The sequence below is a fragment of the Drosophila grimshawi genome, unplaced genomic scaffold (genome assembly GCF_018153295.1).
Source record: "Drosophila grimshawi isolate 15287-2541.00 unplaced genomic scaffold, ASM1815329v1 contig_311, whole genome shotgun sequence".
NCBI classification, from domain to species: domain Eukaryota; kingdom Metazoa; phylum Arthropoda; class Insecta; order Diptera; family Drosophilidae; genus Drosophila; species Drosophila grimshawi.
Window position 1 is genome coordinate 5041398 of NW_025063098.1, and position 18196 is coordinate 5059593.

An 18196-nucleotide genomic window follows, 5' to 3' on the forward strand; every position below is an offset into this window, starting at 1 on the left:
CCTGAAATACAAATTATTTGTAGTCCATTGATTATAACTCTGCCCACCATAAATACATTTGATATTTGTTTAATATGTATGTATTTCTATTATATTAAATAAGCTTTACAGTATATGCATTCATTTTTTATAATTTGTATCATGCAAAGTTTAAAACACCAATAAAATACATAAACGACAAAACCAAATTAAAATTGAGTAGTGCTTTACAAAATTTATTAAATTGTGTCAGAAGTGAGATTAACGCTAACAGCTCATCACTTCATATACATAAAAACGTACTTATTAAAATAAAATACAAAACCAAGTCAAAATAAATCGAATAAAAAAACTTGAGAGAACACGCAGCAAATTGCTTAGGCACCAAAAAGCTACAAAATCACACACAAAAGAACGAAACAAGTCAAAACCCAAGAACTAAACAACACAATAGAATAGTACTTATAGGAGATAAATACAAAACCAAAGACATATGTATGTAGAAACCACAATTAACAATTAAATATATAATGTAGAGTTACGAGATTCAAGATACGAGATGCATAAAGTGCATAGCTCAAAATGAAAGCAGAACCCAAAAGCATTATTAAAATCTAATGGCACTTACTAAGCGTACTTCTAAAATATTTCCAATCATAACTAAGCAAAGCTTACAGCGCAAAACACACAACAATTGAACAGTTGAATTATTTAGCTGCTAAATCTGAAATGTAATGCATATTTATCAGACGTATACTCCATAAAAATGTTGACAGAAAGGCAACTTAAAAATAAAAAGCAAAGAAGAAACTAAAAAAAAAAAACATTAGACGCGAGCACAAAATGCAAACTATAAATATAATCATAGCCAAAAAAAAAAAAAATCTTTAAATTTGTGTCCACAATCAAATTTCAATTCGTCTAAAGTGCATACAATAAGTAAAAACAAGCAGATTTTCATATACATAGACATATTTATACATATATGTACATATAAGTATATAAAGGTACATACGTCAAGCAAATAAATAAATATATATACGTGTATATATATATATATATATATATATTAACTTATACATGCATAAATACACCGTGAAATGTATAATTCTACATATACATATGTAATAGAAATGATAAGAAAAATTGAAAGGTTAATTTCAGTAATAAAAACATATTATATAAAATAATAACAAACGTTTTTTAATTAGATTTAATACGCATTCTGAGTACGAATTTAAAAAAAAAGAACCTTTCACAATCATTAGAGAATTATGCAGAATACAGGGCTGGTATAAGGATTGGTGAACTTCAGATAATACATTTTGTAGGGCATTATATTGTTAGCATTTTTTAGATCATTGACATTCAAAATACTGTCAATTCGGACAAGTTATACTTTATCATTTTATCAGGGGTTATCAAGGAATTCAAAGAACATCCAAAGACATTCTAGATGCTCGCCCTTGTGATCTTAACGCACAATGCCTTACCATCGTTGTACTAATTTTATTAATTAAATGAACCTTTTCTTCGACCTAAAAGTATGCGTTAAGATTTTTGGCTTGATGGAAATAGTTTGCACTACACATTATTATTCATCCGAAAAATGTGCTTTAAAATTTGATTTTATTTTTCGCCCCAAAAGACCAGTTCAGAAATGCTTAGTATATAAAATATTATATTTTCTATCTGTTAACTCACTTTAAAGTGAGAGCTTACACACTCTGGCAACATTGACGAATATTCGCGAAAATATGTGGCAAGAACGCGGCTAATAAATTGGAATGGCAAGTTGGCATGCATTCACCCGCCAAAGACGACTGTGTCGAGGCAACAGAAAATTTTGCAGTTTAAGACAAGTATACCCTGAACCCAGCTGTTAAATAAATTCTAGTTTTATTGTCGAATTTCCCTTTAAAAGTTATGCGCGGAGTTACCCTCATTTCTTATAGCAGACACAGGCACTGAACAGAAAAAAAGCTGAAGCAGCGCATATTTTTATACACAGCTTCCCGAACACAACTGCGTATAATTACATACATATGTACACGTAATCATAGATAACTCGTAGAATACTCAGAAATCATACCATTCGTTTTTCACACGAGCGCTGATAACCTGAGAATTTCTGATCCGATTTTCAATAATAATGTGTCAATTAATTATTGAATTGAATTATCTCAATGGAGCAGGTCTGGCCAGCCAGTGCTCAGTTAGGGATGGGTCAAACTTGCCCGCCGACCAAACAATAACACAACACTACACAAATCTAAACATCACTAACAAAACAGCAGATTTAGCGCACAGTGGCAATCATAAATATTCAAACAAAAAAAAAAAAAAACTATACCCCCAGTGGAGTATTGAGCTGTTCATCAGTTTGGTGGAAGGGGAACCGTTTTACGAGCCAATAATGCTCCTCAGCCTGTAACTAGTATTAGAGTTGCAGAAATCCAACATTATTCATCTGAACAATCCATTGCCACATACATTGACTGCTTCTCTGAATTTTGTGAACTCATTTTGGGAAAAAAATGTGCAAAAAAAATCAGATTAATCTCTGAGTGCAATTTTGCCACTTGAAATTATTTACGCAAATTGTCGCTCAGTATTAAAAAATTAAAATAAATGACAGCATTGCCCGTATGTGAAGACAGGTCTTCATTTTATAATTATCTCTTGAAGCGAGCAGTCTTTAAAACGGACTCTACTCACTTAGTACTTGTGTATTTTGTATATTCCTTATCATGCTAGCAGCTTTAATTTTGACAGCATTGGCGTTCTGTATTCAAGGTAAGAAATGGATTTTTTATGTATATAAATGAAACATTTGCCGCGAGTGCTGATATGAATGATTTTTCTTCAACTTTTATTAATCTTATATTATGCGCTAACGAGACTATACATATATATAAATATATATATTTTTTTTTGTGAATAAATTCGTATAAGACTAAATTAAGCCTTGCTGTTTTTGCACAGTTTCAGCTGGACTACTGAATATTGACACTCCTGTTAATTTCGCATGTCATAATGGCGACTTTATTAGCGGCTTATTGAAGTGCAATGGTGAGAGGAATTGCCCAGATGGTAGCGATGAGCTATTTAGTACTTGCTATGATAACATCTGCAATTACGAGACACAGTTTCGTTGCAACTACGGTGGCTGTGTGGATGTTGCCAAGAAATGCAATCACGTTCCCGATTGTTGGGATAAAAGTGATGAGATTAAATTGATGTGTGCAAATGATACAGAATTTGCGGAATTGCTAACCAAGTGGCGGGGTAATTGCACGTGAGTTTTGGTTAGCTACTTATAAATAAATTATTATATAATTTGATATTTATAGCGGCGAACTATTTAAGTTCCACTGCAAAAATACAGCTGACCATTGCTTGAAGTTGAGTGCGGTGTGTGATGGTATAACAAACTGTCCCGAAGGCGATGATGAATCTGTAGAGCTGTGCGGCGGCAGCATCTGTCCAGAAAAAACGTTTCGCTGTGAGAGCGGCGCTTGTATCAATATCAATGATTTCTGCAATCACAATATCGACTGTAGTGATGGCAGCGATGAGTTACCTGAAATATGCATAAATACGCGAGTAGAAATTGATGACAAAGTGTGGAAGTCGAACTCTTGCCAGCTGCCGATCAAGACGGGGATGCAAATAATAGATTATTTCGAAGAAACCAGTTTTATGCCCGGAGGTCAGGTGCCCGATAAGACCGTTGTGGCTGCGACCTGTGGCAACGGTTACGATGACTCTGGTGAGGCTATCAACAAATGCGATGATGGTGAGTGGCACAACCAGTGGGTCGGTTGTTTCCGTCAGTGTGATCAGAGCTCACATGTACGCCGTGTCAAGTTCTCGACTCAGTGTATTTTGGATGACGGTCTGGTTGATTGCCAGGGAAATACTCATATTGAGAACACAAAATTGTATGTAACCTGTGCGTCCGGCTATAAAGACAGCTCAGGCGTCACCAAAGGACTGCACACCTGTAGTGAGAATGGTACTTGGTCTATTGAGAAACAAAATCCCATCTGCGAGCCCATTTGCGGTATCACCTCACCACAGCATCCCGATAATATTCCCTGGACTGTGACCATCTACCATACACCTAACTCTGCAGGGGACTATAACTTCAAGTGCTTGGGCACTATTGTCTCCCCTTATATGGTAATTACGACAGATATGTCTGAATATGAAGCATATAGCTACATCATTGCGGAGGGCAAACACACTGTCAATTTCAATCAGGATGAGGACCATGGCTATGTTTTACACAACGTTGTATACAGACGTATTATCTCACAGTATGTATTTGTAATATATAGAGTTGCAGACTTAATCATGAAAAATTCAATTTTATCACATCTTCTTCCCCTCGTCAATTTTTGAAAAATACTTTTAACAATATGTTTTCTATTATTCTGCCAAATTTATTACCAAGTTAAAATATTGCAAAAGCAAAACTTACTAACAAACTAGAATATTTATGAAGAGTATCTCCCATCTTAAAATTTGATTTTCATACTGCTTCCATGACATAATGATTTCTTGCATTTTCAATCTAATATTTACATATCATTTGAATTACATTACAGTGAAGTAAATAAAGTGACATATAAGGCAGCATTGTTTACCGTGGTAAAGCCTTTTAAATTTGGTGCCCTAGTCCGACCCATTTGCTTGATTCCCAATGATGCCGAAGCTGAAGATTCGATGACTGTAAGACAACTGCTGGGTGAAGGTCTCACAAAATATGACGGCAACCAATATTTCCTAACATATATTGTGGTCAGCGAATCGAAGAAATATAATATTAATGGTTTTATCAAAACTATAAAGGAACATGAAAAAAGAAACCTGCACCTTTGAACATTGAATTCACTTTATTATGATGTGATTTAAGAGCTAAAAATAAATGAAAAATGTACATTAACTAAAACACAAACACACACACACCTCTATTACTTGGCAATTACATAAGTATATAATATATGTAATTATTTTTATTTACTTATATTTTTTTTAAAGTACCATATTTGATTTTATTCATAAACCTTTGACGCAACTTTCCTTGTAGCCTGCTTCCATTTGCTATGCTTAAGATTAGTATTAATTTTTTTTCCTTTTGAATTTAAGTTACTATTTCGCTTTTAGTTTTTACTTTTGTATTTCTTTTTCACATTGAGATTAGCGGAATTACACTCTATCTATGTTAATGTTTATTTTAAATATTTTGCTTTATTTTTTTTCGAGTTCGTCATATAATACGATTAATACGGTCCTACTTGTTGAATAATTAATTAATTACTGACCATTAGTATGAAATTTAGGACACAATTAGTGGAGTTCACTTAACTTATACGTTATTTTTAGTAAAAACTTTAAATTTAATTTTTTATTCAAATTTTGCTCTTGATTTTTGAATTTTGATCACTTCAGTCTTACCAAAAATATTTATTTCAACATTTTAAATTAAGAATTATTTTTCCATTCCTACGCCTAATTCAAAATAGTTTTTTTTTTATTTATCTCATAGTTTCATTCATAGTTTGTAAACCCATGCAATTTGTAATGATCTATTGTATTTTTGTATTTTTTTTTTTTTGTTGCATTTGAAAATTTCTTTGAGAAATTTTTGTATTGAATACGATACACGTAAATACGTAATGGATAACTTATGTTTTTGCAGTTCTAACTTTAGTAGTTGTATATGTACATATCGTTTATACTTTATAGAGTATATTTCACATAAGCATTGATTTCAAAGCTGTCGTTTGATTTTAAATATTACTGCGAGATCTGTTTTTGCGCATTGAATTAAACTTAATCTTAAGAACGTGCCGGATAAATATATACATATGCAATTCGAGAGTTCTGAGGATTCAAACAGTTTAAAATTAATGGTCGTTGGAAAGGTGTTAGTTTGCTGCTGTTGTTAAAATTGTATATAGTTGACACGTCGACAAATTTTGCTAGCTAACAGGAGCAGGCTAGAGGAGCATGAGAAACCTCAATAGAGAATATTTTCAATGGAATGTAATTTATATGGATTGATTAAGCTAATAGAGATATCCAATAGTATTTCAAATAAAAAAGGTGCCGAAAATCTTCAGAAAAGTAAACAAACAAACATTTTTAAGTTGTTATTGGAAATCCATTTGTAAAACTGAAGAGACAATGATCCAGTCATTGTTCCGGGTGATATATATCTAAAAAATATAAATATATCTTTACATCAGAGTTTAGTGTCCTAAAAAAGTCCCTATGCTTCATAAGTAGCTCCAGCTGACCAACCTACATAAATTCAGCGAAAATAGTTGCCATGCAGTCCCAGTGTTCCATCAAAAGCTGCATTTCGGAAATTTAGTATAAAAATTAAGTGGACGGTGTAGTTAAACTAGAATAATTTATACGTATAATTGGCAATTTACAGATTTGCTTGACGCGTTATAATATATATATAAGTTAAGTGTGTGTGTGTGCATGTATGTGTGTGTGTATACGTAACTTAAATAGAGCAGAGAATACGTACTAGGACTAACTACGAATTAATACTGTACAGGATACGCGACTTCTTATAGAAACTAATAAACGGACCTCAGCTCGTATTGCATACAGATCGGCGGTCAACACAATATCATATATGTTTATCATATATATATCATTTAGGTAGGTAATAAAGAACGGGGGGTAGGGCGTGGCCAACTTAAAAGTACGGTGTTAGCTATCCTTTATCCTTGCCGGGCCCAACACTAACGCCGAGCAGATGCTCACCGGCCATCAGGCCCGCCGGCTGATGCGCATAGTTACGGATCTGATGTAGCGAGATCAGCTGATTGGGAAATGCATTGGCATTATTCTGGTTGACGTTCTTATTGGGGAAACTGATGGCATCATAGAGATAGGGACGCTGCGCCATCGGATGGTGGCTCAGTGAATTCAAATGCGGCGGCATCGAATTGATCGGTGTAAAGGCCGAGTTGCTGCTGCTCTTCGCTATTGAAGCCGCATCATATGGCCCCACAGTGCTGGGTGTGGATACTGCAATAAGACATGACATTAGCAATACTAATCATAATTTCATATAAACACATGTTGACAACTAATCCGAAACAAAGATATATATTTAAGTAGTTTGCTTTCTTCACGATTCTCTTTATTGGTCACTTAACCTTTAACACTAAATATACTTTTCCACTTAAAAATAATAAGTTTATTGAAATTGAGTATGGCAAAAATTGACGATTGTTGACGATTTGAATTTTAACTATTTTTCCGAACGGAAAATAATGCTCAGAATTTCTAAGTTTACCATACAGCTGGAGATTATACAATAAGTTGATAATAAAAATCATAAATATTTGTTTAGGGCGGCAAAGTCTGTTAGAAAGTCAAGTGATAAATGTGGTGTAGTCCCTCCTTAAATCTTTGTTTTAATTAGTTGTCAAATGTTGTAGGAGGTGCAAACTTACCAATATCCTCTCGCACAGGTTCGGGCATAATGCGATGATGCAGTTGCTCTGACGGATGGCCATTGCTCTGATTGCTATTAGGTGCTGTGGGTTGTACGTAGTGGGCCTCCATGCCATGCTGGGGCGGTGGTTGTTGCTGCTGCTGTTGCTGTGCTGTGTGTTGCTGTGGGTGATGGTGTTGCGGCTGTTGTTGCTGTTGCGGCGGGCCATGTTGCTGCGGTGGCACGCCCAATTGCGTGTGATGGTGGTGCGGCTGCTGTTGCTGTTGTTGCTGTTGTTGTTGTTGCTGCTGCTGCTGCTGTTGCTGCTGCTGCTGCTGCTGTTGCTGCTGTTGTTGTTGCTGCTGTTGCTGATGCATGACTTCCATGGCATTGGACGCCGCTGCTGAATCGGGACTTACTTTTGGCCAATAGTTGTTATCGCTGGGCGCTATTGAAACGGGCGGCAACACCAAATTATTCCGCTGATGCTGTGAGTTGCTGGCTGCTGTTGCTGCTGGCGCATTATTGCTCTGACCGCCTGCAGCAGCGGCGGCGGCTGCGGCAGCAGCAACAGCAGCTGCACTGCCTGGCGCTATCGGTGGCCGTTTGTCAGTGCGCTCCGCATGCTTCTGCATGTGCTTGGTCAGGTAGGTCTCCTGGGTGTACGATTTGCCACAGTACTGACAAATGTGCGTCTTCAGATGCTTCGATTCTTTGTGCTTGGGTATGTGCTCCAGCAGTGAGGGCTCATCGGAGAAACACTTGTAGCAGGAGTTGCACTTGAACGGTTTGTCCGTTTGATGGCAGCGCGAATGCGACTGCAGATTGGAGAGCTGGGAGAAGGCCTTCTGGCAGCCGGGATGACGGCACTTGTATGGCTTGTCGCCGGTGTGGGTGCGTATGTGCTGCTGCAGGTGCGACAGCTGCGTGAACTTGCGTTGGCAAATCTCGCAGCGATACGGCTTAATGCCCAAATGGATGCGGGTATGCTGCGACAGATACGATGAGTTGGCAAACGCCTTCGAGCATTGTGTGCACTTATAGGGCTTCGCTTCGCGCATGTGGATCTGTGTGTGCAGCTGCAAGTCCGCCTTCGAGCTGAAGATCTGCATTAGATATAGTAACCGATTAACGAGAGCTGTACATGTCTATAAGATATTAAAAAATTTCTACTGTTTTGCATTGCACTACGTCCAAGATATCGCTCTGGTATCCTTCTTCCCATAAAATTCCTTCGATAAAAAATATAAATTTTAAAAGTTTCTTACTTAAAAAAAATCCCTAGTCAGAATAAAATTTAAATGCATTGATATAATGGCAATGAAAAGGATAACATAATAAAAATTGCCTACGTTTTAAAATCTTAAATCTAAATGAGAATTTTAAGATTAGAAACATTACAAGTAAAAATTGTAGTCATTATTGACCACATTTTGACCAACAAATTTCAGAGGTCTTTTTGCACTGTGCACTCCCTTAAACCTTCACCTTGGTATCCTTCACATCATGCGTCATATGATGTGGCGAACTAGTTGAAGATGAGATGCCATTGGCATTGGCAACGCTGCCACTAACTGGAGTTGGATTTGGAATTGGAAGCGGATTGGAATTTGAATTTGGATTTGGATTAGGATTAGGATTGCGCTCATTGAGCGTTGCATTCTGCATACGTATGCCGCCGTTATCCACGCTGTTGCTGGTCACTACAATGTGCTGATTTGGATTCGGATAGATGCGGGATTTCCGGCCACGTGTGGAGCCCGTGGGCGCTGTGGAGCCACTGGCGCTGCTGCTACTACTGCTCACGACAGCTTCATTAACCTGATGCTTGGAACTGTTGCTGCCGCCATCTGCAATAGCCAAGGCGGAACTGCTCTCTAGCGCTGGCTTTGGCTGATGCAGTGCCTCTCCGCCGCCACTCAAGTGATATTGATGCTGCTGCTGTTGTTGCTGCTGCTGCTGGTGGTGAGGCTGATGCGGTACTTGTGGTTGCTGTTGCGGATGTTGGCTATAGCTGAGCACTGAGCTGCGCAGATCCGGCGTGTTGGAAAACACACTCAATGGTCCGAGTGCCACGCGCTCATTCAAACTGTTACGCAGATGATCAATGGAGCGATGCACGGCGTGTGAGTAGTCTCCTCCAGCCGGCGGAATCTCACCAATTAGCGGAGAATTGTGATGGTAATCGAGGCCACCGCCAATTGGACGGTACTCGATTAAACGACCCTCCATTTTGTATTGTTTATTAAAATTTTTGTTGTTACAAACTTTTTGTTCTTAAATTTTAGCTTATGTCTTCTTTAGCTGAGTTATATGCGCAACGGTCTATAAAAAGTGATTAAAACACTATTTGTTTATCTGTGAAAAATACACACAATTTCACAAAAAAAAAAAAACACAATTTTCATTTGCAATTTTTATTTTAAATAAATGTTCAGTGGTGGAATTTCACAATACGAATGCTTGTCTTTTAACTGAATTATAAATAAGTAGGGCAAATAAATATAAAGAATAGCAGACTTTCGTCATGAGGCTTTAGCAAAAATATACTCAGGAAAAAAACCCTGCTAAAAATTGGTGGCAATATGATCAAGATTAAATTTAAATCGCTTGCATTAAAAATGTTTTTGTGATTAATTAAAAAACAAAACAATTTTTTTTATTTTTTTTAAGTTGTCTTTGTTACGAAAAACATATATTAGATTTCAGTTCTAAAGGGATTCTACTCTGCAACTGAAAATTTGTATATTTGAAAACTATAAGTTTTAAAAAATTTTGATTTCTTAAAACAGATTTCGCAGTATATTTAAGATTATGTGGTCAATAATTGGTATTTTTTTTGTTGATATTTTTATTTATATATGGCTGCAAAGTGCAGTTCAACATATTATTTTATTTTGATATTTTTGTTCCACAATTGGACTGTTTGTGATAAATATGTTTGCTTAATAGCAGCGGAGTTGATATCTTCTGCCTGTTGCACACTCTTTTTTTTTTAAATTCCTCCTCTTTTTAACCAATTTTATAGGTGTTGTGCTTAAAAAATTTCAAAATCTAAGAGTCGAGACCGCAAAAGCGTTTTTGTCTCGGCCCGTTGCACCCGCCATTTATTATTTTTTTTCGCGTTTTATTATTTTATTTGTCCTAAATCTAACGGCAATTTGATTGCGCGTTTTTTATTTTGCATTTTGAAGTGCTCCGTTTTGCTGTACGTCGGCCATTTTTTTTCCGTCGCAGACATTTTTTTTCGGCACGCATTTGACTTTTCAGATTTTATGCGCTTCCTCGCTATGTGGCCGGGAGTTAGCTTTTTCAATTTGACTATTTTCTGTGCATAGTTTTCTTTGGTTGTTTTTGAGCGCTTTGATTAGAATTTTTCGTATAAAAAATCCGCTATCCATTGTTTCCCACATTCAATGTTTTTATAGGGCGTTGAAAATTTTTTATATCGATTTTTTTTAGTTTTTTTTTTTTTTTTTGGGTAGCATGGCAAGTCATTGAAGCACAGACAAGCTGCAGACATCCTGCGTATTTGTCAGGTGAAAGTCCTCATTGTTTTTATTTGCATTGCTCCATTTTTGTTTGTTTGTTTTGATTGGGAGCTTTTCTATTTCTAAACGCCGTGAATAATTCATTCATTTGTTGCATATTTCCACTTTTTTTTTCAGCGGATGTGAATGTTGATTTTTGATATAAAATCGAGTAGCTTTGTTTATTTGGCGCCTAGATGAAATTGCAAGTTCGTTTGTCATTCGCGACATTGACCTTGAATGGAATTTTTGTGGGTTAGAAATTCCAATCGCAAAAGTCCGCAACTATTTTAACTATATATTTATTTGTCATTTCGAGCTGATATATAAATATTTTTTATTCTTCTAAGGTTTTATTTTGCGAATTTCAGTCATTTTTTGAAATTAGTCTCTGAATCAACTACTCAATTTATTTTCATTTTCATTTTCGTACAAAGAGCAGTTAGGGAACAGATTTTCTGATTTTGCTCGTAGTACTGTTTTTGATTTCTTTTAATTTCAATTTGTCTATTATATCTATTGGTATAACATGCAAACAAATACAAATATTTGCTAAGGTAATTTACAATGCTTTTGAAAATAATATTCCTAAAAGAAATATGAGCTTGAAAACTATTTTTTTTACGAATACTTTGAGAGTTACATTGTAATTTAATTTTTTTTTAAAGGAAATCAAAGGGCAAAGAAGGAATTTTTCTGATAGCATTAAGTTACACGAATGGTGTCGAAAAATTTGGAATATATTTTGTAGAGGGACAAAGGATATATATAAATATATGTTCATCCAAGCATTTTATATTCAGTTCTTTTTTTTTTATTTGTTAGCTAAATAATTATTTACGTACAAATTACGACATGCATTTAAAATGAGATCTTCATTTTTTTAATGGCTTTCAGGGTGTTATATAAAACGGTTTATATGTGAGTGAGTTATATATGTGAATACATATATTAAAATGTATATAGTTATACGCAATACACATAATGTAAGCCCAGTCCTAAGCCCAAATTAACAAAAAATCAAACAAAAATGTAAAAAATCTGAAAAACTGGGGAATGCTTTAGGTATATGTATGCAGTGGCGTCTATGTGTGAGCTTATGTTTGTTTTGTGGGTTGAAGTTAGGGTTAATGCATAGTTCGGGCTTTTAACTAATTAACATTTAGCGGTTTGGCCTGCCCCCATAGCTCAAACTCTAGTTTGTTATTATTAATTGAAAAATATGTAAAAATGGAAAAAAAGAGAAAAAAATTTGCCCGCTTTTTTATAATTTATAATTTTTTTTATTATTGTTGGCTGATTAATGCATTTTCACACCACTATTTAACACATTTATTAAGTTGCACAAAATCACAACAATTTTTCAACTTCGGTTTTTATTTCTATTTTTTTTTTATATTTATTTGTTCTATTGCCAGTTGATGAAAAATGCATGGCCTGCTGTCATAGGATCCACACATATTTATTTATCTTTATAATTTAATTTTTTTTTTTATCCATTTTAATGATATTTAATTTCACATTTGCTGCTACTTTTTTTTTTTTTGAGGTGGAGTCACGCTTATATGCACTAATCATTAATTAATTTCACATCTCTTCAAATATGCAATTAATTTTTGCTTCGAAGCTTAATTAAAAATAATATACATATTAATCAAGTTTATAAAATTGTTAGAAGCTTGCACCCGTCATTTTCCGGTCCCGAATGTGACTACGTTGTGAACGCCGCGATTGCTTTTGATTAACTGATCGAAAGCTTGTAAATTTTCAGTTCTGGCCAACAGGCTCAAAAAAAAAACACTAATGTGTGTATGTGTGTGGGCGGTAGGGGTGTGGTCCAGCTGTGAACGGACAGCTGCGTCTCATTAACGGGTTGTGCAGCGATTTGTGTGGCGCTTGCTCTGCATCTTCTCAGCATATTAAATTTCCTGTCCTTACCCTGATCCTGAACTAACCGAGTATCATGCGTGCCTCTGCCCGAGACTTAAATATAAATTCAGGTGTTTTGTGTTGCCCAATTAGCTTAAGCTCGAATGACTTTGCCAGACTCACAGTTGCAATGACACAGGCGAGCAGCATCAGATCGAGTTGGTGTGAAGTCAGCTTGAAAAAGATGCCCCATGCCTGAGCCTGGGTAATCGAGCCTGGGATAATGTCAACTCTTGGCTCTCAGCGTGGCATAAGCGCTTGAATATTAATATCAGCTTGGATCAGTATATTCCAACTTTCTCATGCATTGCGCAATTTTGTTTGCTTTAGGAATGTAAGCCCAAATGAATATTTGATGGGTACAATTTCATTTTTCAATTATTGAATTGAGTTCTGAAAAATGCTGAGTTCAATTTAATTTTGTTAAGAATTTTATATATTTGATATGAAACAAAGAAATGATCTGATATTTTTGAAACGTTTGCTCAATTTTAAATTTAGAAATACATCAAATAAGTAGGACAAAACTTAGAGCAACGAACTGAACGTGATAATTACTTATATTATTTGACCTTTCTATCAGTAGCACGACCCTAAGACTGTTCAGTCGTCTGCGATAAGAGAGCTGATGTGTCAAGCAAAACGGCTAACACCTTTAGAAAAGAGCCTGGGCTTGAATGTAAGAAATTTTGATTTCAAATTAATTTGGGAGATCAACGAAATTTTGTATTGCTTGAAAATTATGTATGTAGTATATATATATGTCGTAGCATTTAAATTTTCCATATTCCAGCCTTATCATCTTGCATTAAAATTATGTCTTTCTCAAAATCATTTATCAATAAATGCAGCAGAATTGGAGCATGCGTTATCAGGAAATTATTAAAAAGTCAGAAGTTTGAAATTGATTTAGAATTTAAAAAGCGCTGTATGCTAATGAGATTGCCAAATCTCCTATACACATTGAAAAATATCTTTGATTCTGGATATATATATATTAGCCAAGTTAAGTGCGGAAGTTGACCTTGATATTGAACACAAAGAACAGCTGATATGCAACACACAAGCACACACATCCACAAGCATTGGCGGCGCCGTAAAGAGCACACATTTATTATTTATATGCACACACAGACACACAAGCAACACACATATAAATATATATGTATGTATGTGTCTGTCAAGGAAAATAAAGACAGCTGCTTCGACTGCTTCGACTGCTTCACTTTCTTCTTAGCGGCAAAGCACGTGGCGGCGAGAGATGCAGCAGCGCATTAGTAGTTCGCGTATCTTAAGGATACACTCACTTGCACACACACACACACACACACACACACACACATAGTCTCTCTTGTGTGTTGCGGCAATAAATAAACACAGCGCGCAAGTGAATCGAAAGTCAGCAGCCGGAAAAAAGTCTAAAAGCGCGCACACATTTCACCGGAAACGGAAACCGAGTCAAGTGCTAGTTTGAGTTCGAGTTTCTTTCATTTCTTATTTGTATTTTTGTTGGCTTGCAACAACAGCAACATTGCGGCTTTCGCAGCAATTGCGACTTTTTCTTAGCCCTCTCGCGACGAACAACTACAACTACAGCAGAACGACGCCAGCCGAAGACGATGCACATTTGTTTGTTGTGGTTGTGTTTCTGTTTCTATTTGAGATAGTCGTTGTTGTTGTTGTTGTTGTTGTTACTTTTATTGGTGGCGTCTCAAGGAACATGTTGCGCACACAGAAAACACACAGCTGAACTGAAAAGTCGCGCGCTTTAGCCCCCGTCGAGCATCGCATGCTTCGAAAGCATCAAAAGCCGTCGAGTGTCGAGCGTCGAGCGTCGTTTTCGTCGAGCAGCAGCAGCAAACGCGTGCCGCGAGCCGAGAGCACGATCCGTCACCAATGTAAAAACTCAACTAAAGCGATGATGAAAAAATCTGAAACAATATATTTTCGGGGGGTCGTACACACACACACACAAGCACACTCAAATACACACATATACCCACACATACACACGTATATACAAGAGAGATGCAAAGCAAAGCAGCGGCGGCGGCGGCGGCATCGACAGCCACGAGGTGGCTGCCAGACAGACAAAACGCGCACTAACACAAACGCAGCGGCGTTTCAAAACGCAGCAGCAGCGAAATGTAGTTGTGTGTATGTGTGTGTGTGTGTGTGTGGGTGGGTGGCAGCCAGGCTCACTAAAGGCCGCCGCCGGCCGACACAGCGGCAACAACAGCAACATCAACAACAACAATACACAGACACACACACACTTAACATGGGGGAAAGGGCTAACTCACACACACACACACACACAAATGGGCAGCAGCAACTTCGAAAAAAAAGCAAATAAAAAACAGTAGCAGCGACAACAACAACCAACTAAACGGACAAAAAAATGCCACGCACACACACACACACACACACACACACACACACAGACACACGCATACACACAGCGAAAAAAAGCAGCAGGCGAAAAAAAAAATGTTTTGGTTGCATAGGCGGCGTCGCTGCTGGCGCTATTCAAATGCTTCGCGTAGCGCAGCAGCAGCGCTGCCAACGTCGCAGCCACCTGACAGAGCAGCGCCAAAACAACGATAACAACAACAACAACAAAGCAGCAGGCAACAGCCGCCGTCAACATTGACCCAAACTCAATTTGGAATGGGGCAAGTTTGGAGCCGACCGATGGGCTCTAAAAAACGCGCAAAACGAAAAAAAAAAGAATAAATAACCAAAGAATTGTGTGTGTAAAAAATTTTAAAAAAAGGGGAATTTTGACCACGCACACAGCTTTAGCAGCAGCAACACATACACACACACACACACATACATACATAGGATTGCAAACGCATGGAATTTTTTCGCAGTCAGCGTCGAGTTAGCCTTTGCCGCCCCCAAAAAAAAATTTGCTGCCAGTTGCCTTTGCCCCCGTTCACGACCGACAAACGCAACCGCCCCCTTAAACCTAAAGTCGGATAATTTTTTCGCAATTTGTTTTGTTCGACTTTGACGCTGTCTGTTTTATTTGATTTTACTTTAATTATTTTGGTTTTACCGTTTGCAGTTTGACTTTGCAATTTGTGTTTGATTTTGGTATTTGGCATTTAGCTGGTTTGCCAAGAGGCAGGCTTTATAAGCTACAAATGTATTGAACCAATTATTATACATTATTAATTATAATTAATTAATTTCTAATCAATTAAAATTGAATTTTAACTATGCGCACAAGAGTAGACAGCACTTTGTGAATGCTGCTCACGTACGCTGCTGGACCCACTAATACAAGGCAGCAGTGCTGTCAACCGCCGCTTGGAGCACTCTATCAGTCTGGCGTCGAATTACGCCAAAGAGAAAACCAAAAAAAAAAAAAAAAAAAAATAGAAAAAAAAGACAGCTAAAAAAGAGCTTGAAAGCGCAATGAAACTGAAAAATAAAAAAATATTTCGCAGCGGCGGCAGGCACACCTCAGGCAGCCTCCGCCCTGACCTAAGCCACCATGTGGCTTAACTGCCAGCAGTAAGCTCCATGCTCATACACACACCCACACACACACACACACACACACACACACACACACACACACACACAGACATGCCACAAAGCGCACTCATTCCGCTGCGCTGCAGCCGTCGTTTGTCTGCTGCTCGTCGACGACGTCGACGTTGCTGCTATTCCTAAGTTTTTTTTTTTTTGCTGCTTCTGCTGCTGCTGCAACCTTGCCTCTACTTCTACTCCACTCAACTTGCCCCTCTCTCTGCGCATTTTTCTATTTTTTTTTTTCATTTTTTGCATTGCTTCCATTTCCATTTGCTGTGCATTTTTTCCACGCAGCCTCTCCTTCGAAAAAAAGGTTTTCTCTTCTTCTTTTTTTTTTGTGGCCGCCTTGTCACAGGAAACAATTTTTTTCATTGCATGTTGCCATCTCGCTCGCACGCCGCACTTCTGACCCGCTCAAAAACAGTATTTTTTCATCTCTGTTTTGTTTTTGCTTTGCTTTTTCGCTATTTTGCCACTTCAATCGCCCCTCCTTCGTGTTGTTGAAATTGCTTTTGTATTTTGCATGCTGTATTTGCCTTTGCTTTTAGATTTTGTTTTTTAGTTTTTTATTTGTTTGTTTTTTTTTTTTTTTTGTATTCAGAATACGGGATACAAAGCGCAGGAAAAAATCATAGAGTTGCCATTGAAAAATGTATTTATTATAAATGGACGTTTTTAGTGTTATAGAATTAGGTTAGACAATTGAGGCTACTAAATGCAATGAGTAATAAATACATGTAATATTTCACTGGCAGTTTCGAATAAAAAGTTTAGATTGTTGTTTTTTTTAGTTATTAATATTAAATAATATGGTTTTCTAGGTCAATTGAAGTATACAATTTCAAGAGAAAACGTTTACGATCAGACCTTGTACATCCTAACAAAATAATACGATATTTAAAAAAAATTCATGAAAAATTTATTTGTTGAAAACTAATGAATGACATTATAATTTGTTTTTTAATTAAAATTTAATTGTATTCATTAACTATTAGCATTCGTTTTTATTTACACATGATCCGTCTAATTTATCATCTTTCCGCTCAATTTTCATTTGGTGCCCCGAAAAAAATCCTTCAATTAAATTCTCTTTTTGAAAAACTGTGGCATCTTTTGTGTTTGTGAAAAATTAATTAACACCACGTGGCAACACTGTCAGTGGATTTTGATGTTACATTTCCTCTATTCTTTTTTTTTTTTAATTCCGTATGAGTGTACTTTTTTATACGTTATGTTTTGCATTTTGCTTTGCTGCGCTTTTTTATTTAAATTTTTTTTTTCCATGTCACACAGATTTTTTTAGTTGTTTTGTTGTGATGTTGTTTTCGAACACAGTGGGCAGTCGAAAACGCACACACATGCATATTGACAAGGTGGTTTGGGTGGTGTGTGGTGTTTTTTTATTTTTGGGGGGGCAAAGCCCGCACATTTGCTATGGTTACTTGCATGGGCTTATGCCGATGCGTGACTGGCGTTTGTGGACTTTGAATACAAACAAAACAGACGCATACACTCAAACACACTCACACTCACACTTGAGCCACTCACTCACACTCACACACACACATACACACACATATACACACACACATACGCACACAAGCAAACGAATACATAGAGAGAGCTATGTAGGTTTATTCACGTATATGCACATGTGCATTTCAATACGCATTAATAACTACGAATTCAATGCGACGCCCATCAGACATACATACACACACTCGCACACTTATGCGGACAC

The 18196-nt window shown here is 36.8% G+C and overlaps 2 protein-coding genes across 3 annotated transcripts in view; one reads left to right on the forward strand and one right to left on the reverse strand.

Annotated features, from left to right (window-relative positions):
- The first annotated feature begins 2722 nt into the window (after positions 1 to 2722).
- On the forward strand, positions 2723 to 4930 carry LOC6564042 (modular serine protease). The gene is made up of 4 exons (XM_032737323.1): positions 2723 to 2775; positions 2965 to 3277; positions 3333 to 4301; positions 4593 to 4930. Exons 1-4 carry the CDS (start codon positions 2730 to 2732, stop codon positions 4864 to 4866), a joined length of 1602 nt encoding a protein of 533 aa, XP_032593214.1. The 5' UTR covers positions 2723 to 2729; the 3' UTR covers positions 4867 to 4930.
- Positions 4931 to 5667: 737 nt separating this feature from the next.
- Positions 5668 to 18196, reverse strand: part of LOC6564039 (zinc finger protein rotund) — a 41521-nt gene continuing 28992 nt past the window's right edge. The window contains exons 1-3 of one of the 2 annotated variants that reach the window (XM_001990288.2): positions 8939 to 9682; positions 7470 to 8556; positions 5668 to 7038 (exon numbers count right to left, since the gene is read on the reverse strand). In XM_001990288.2, coding sequence (XP_001990324.1) covers positions 6722 to 7038; positions 7470 to 8556; positions 8939 to 9682 — 2148 coding nt within the window. In that variant the 3' untranslated portion in view covers positions 5668 to 6721. Of the gene's footprint in view, positions 7039 to 7469; positions 8557 to 8938; positions 9683 to 18196 lie in introns of those variants that run through there. The other variant, XM_001990286.3, reaches the window with a different exon arrangement.

Excerpts from the sequence above, each read along its gene's own strand:
- LOC6564042 (XM_032737323.1), top strand. The coding sequence starts at position 2,730 with ATGCTAGCAGCTTTAATTTTGACAGCATTGGCGTTCTGTATTCAAG. Across the intron at positions 2,776-2,964 it reads ATTGGCGTTCTGTATTCAAG|TTTCAGCTGGACTACTGAAT; the intron begins GTAAGAAATGGA and ends GTTTTTGCACAG. Across the intron at positions 4,302-4,592 it reads TACAGACGTATTATCTCACA|TGAAGTAAATAAAGTGACAT; the intron begins GTATGTATTTGT and ends ATTACATTACAG.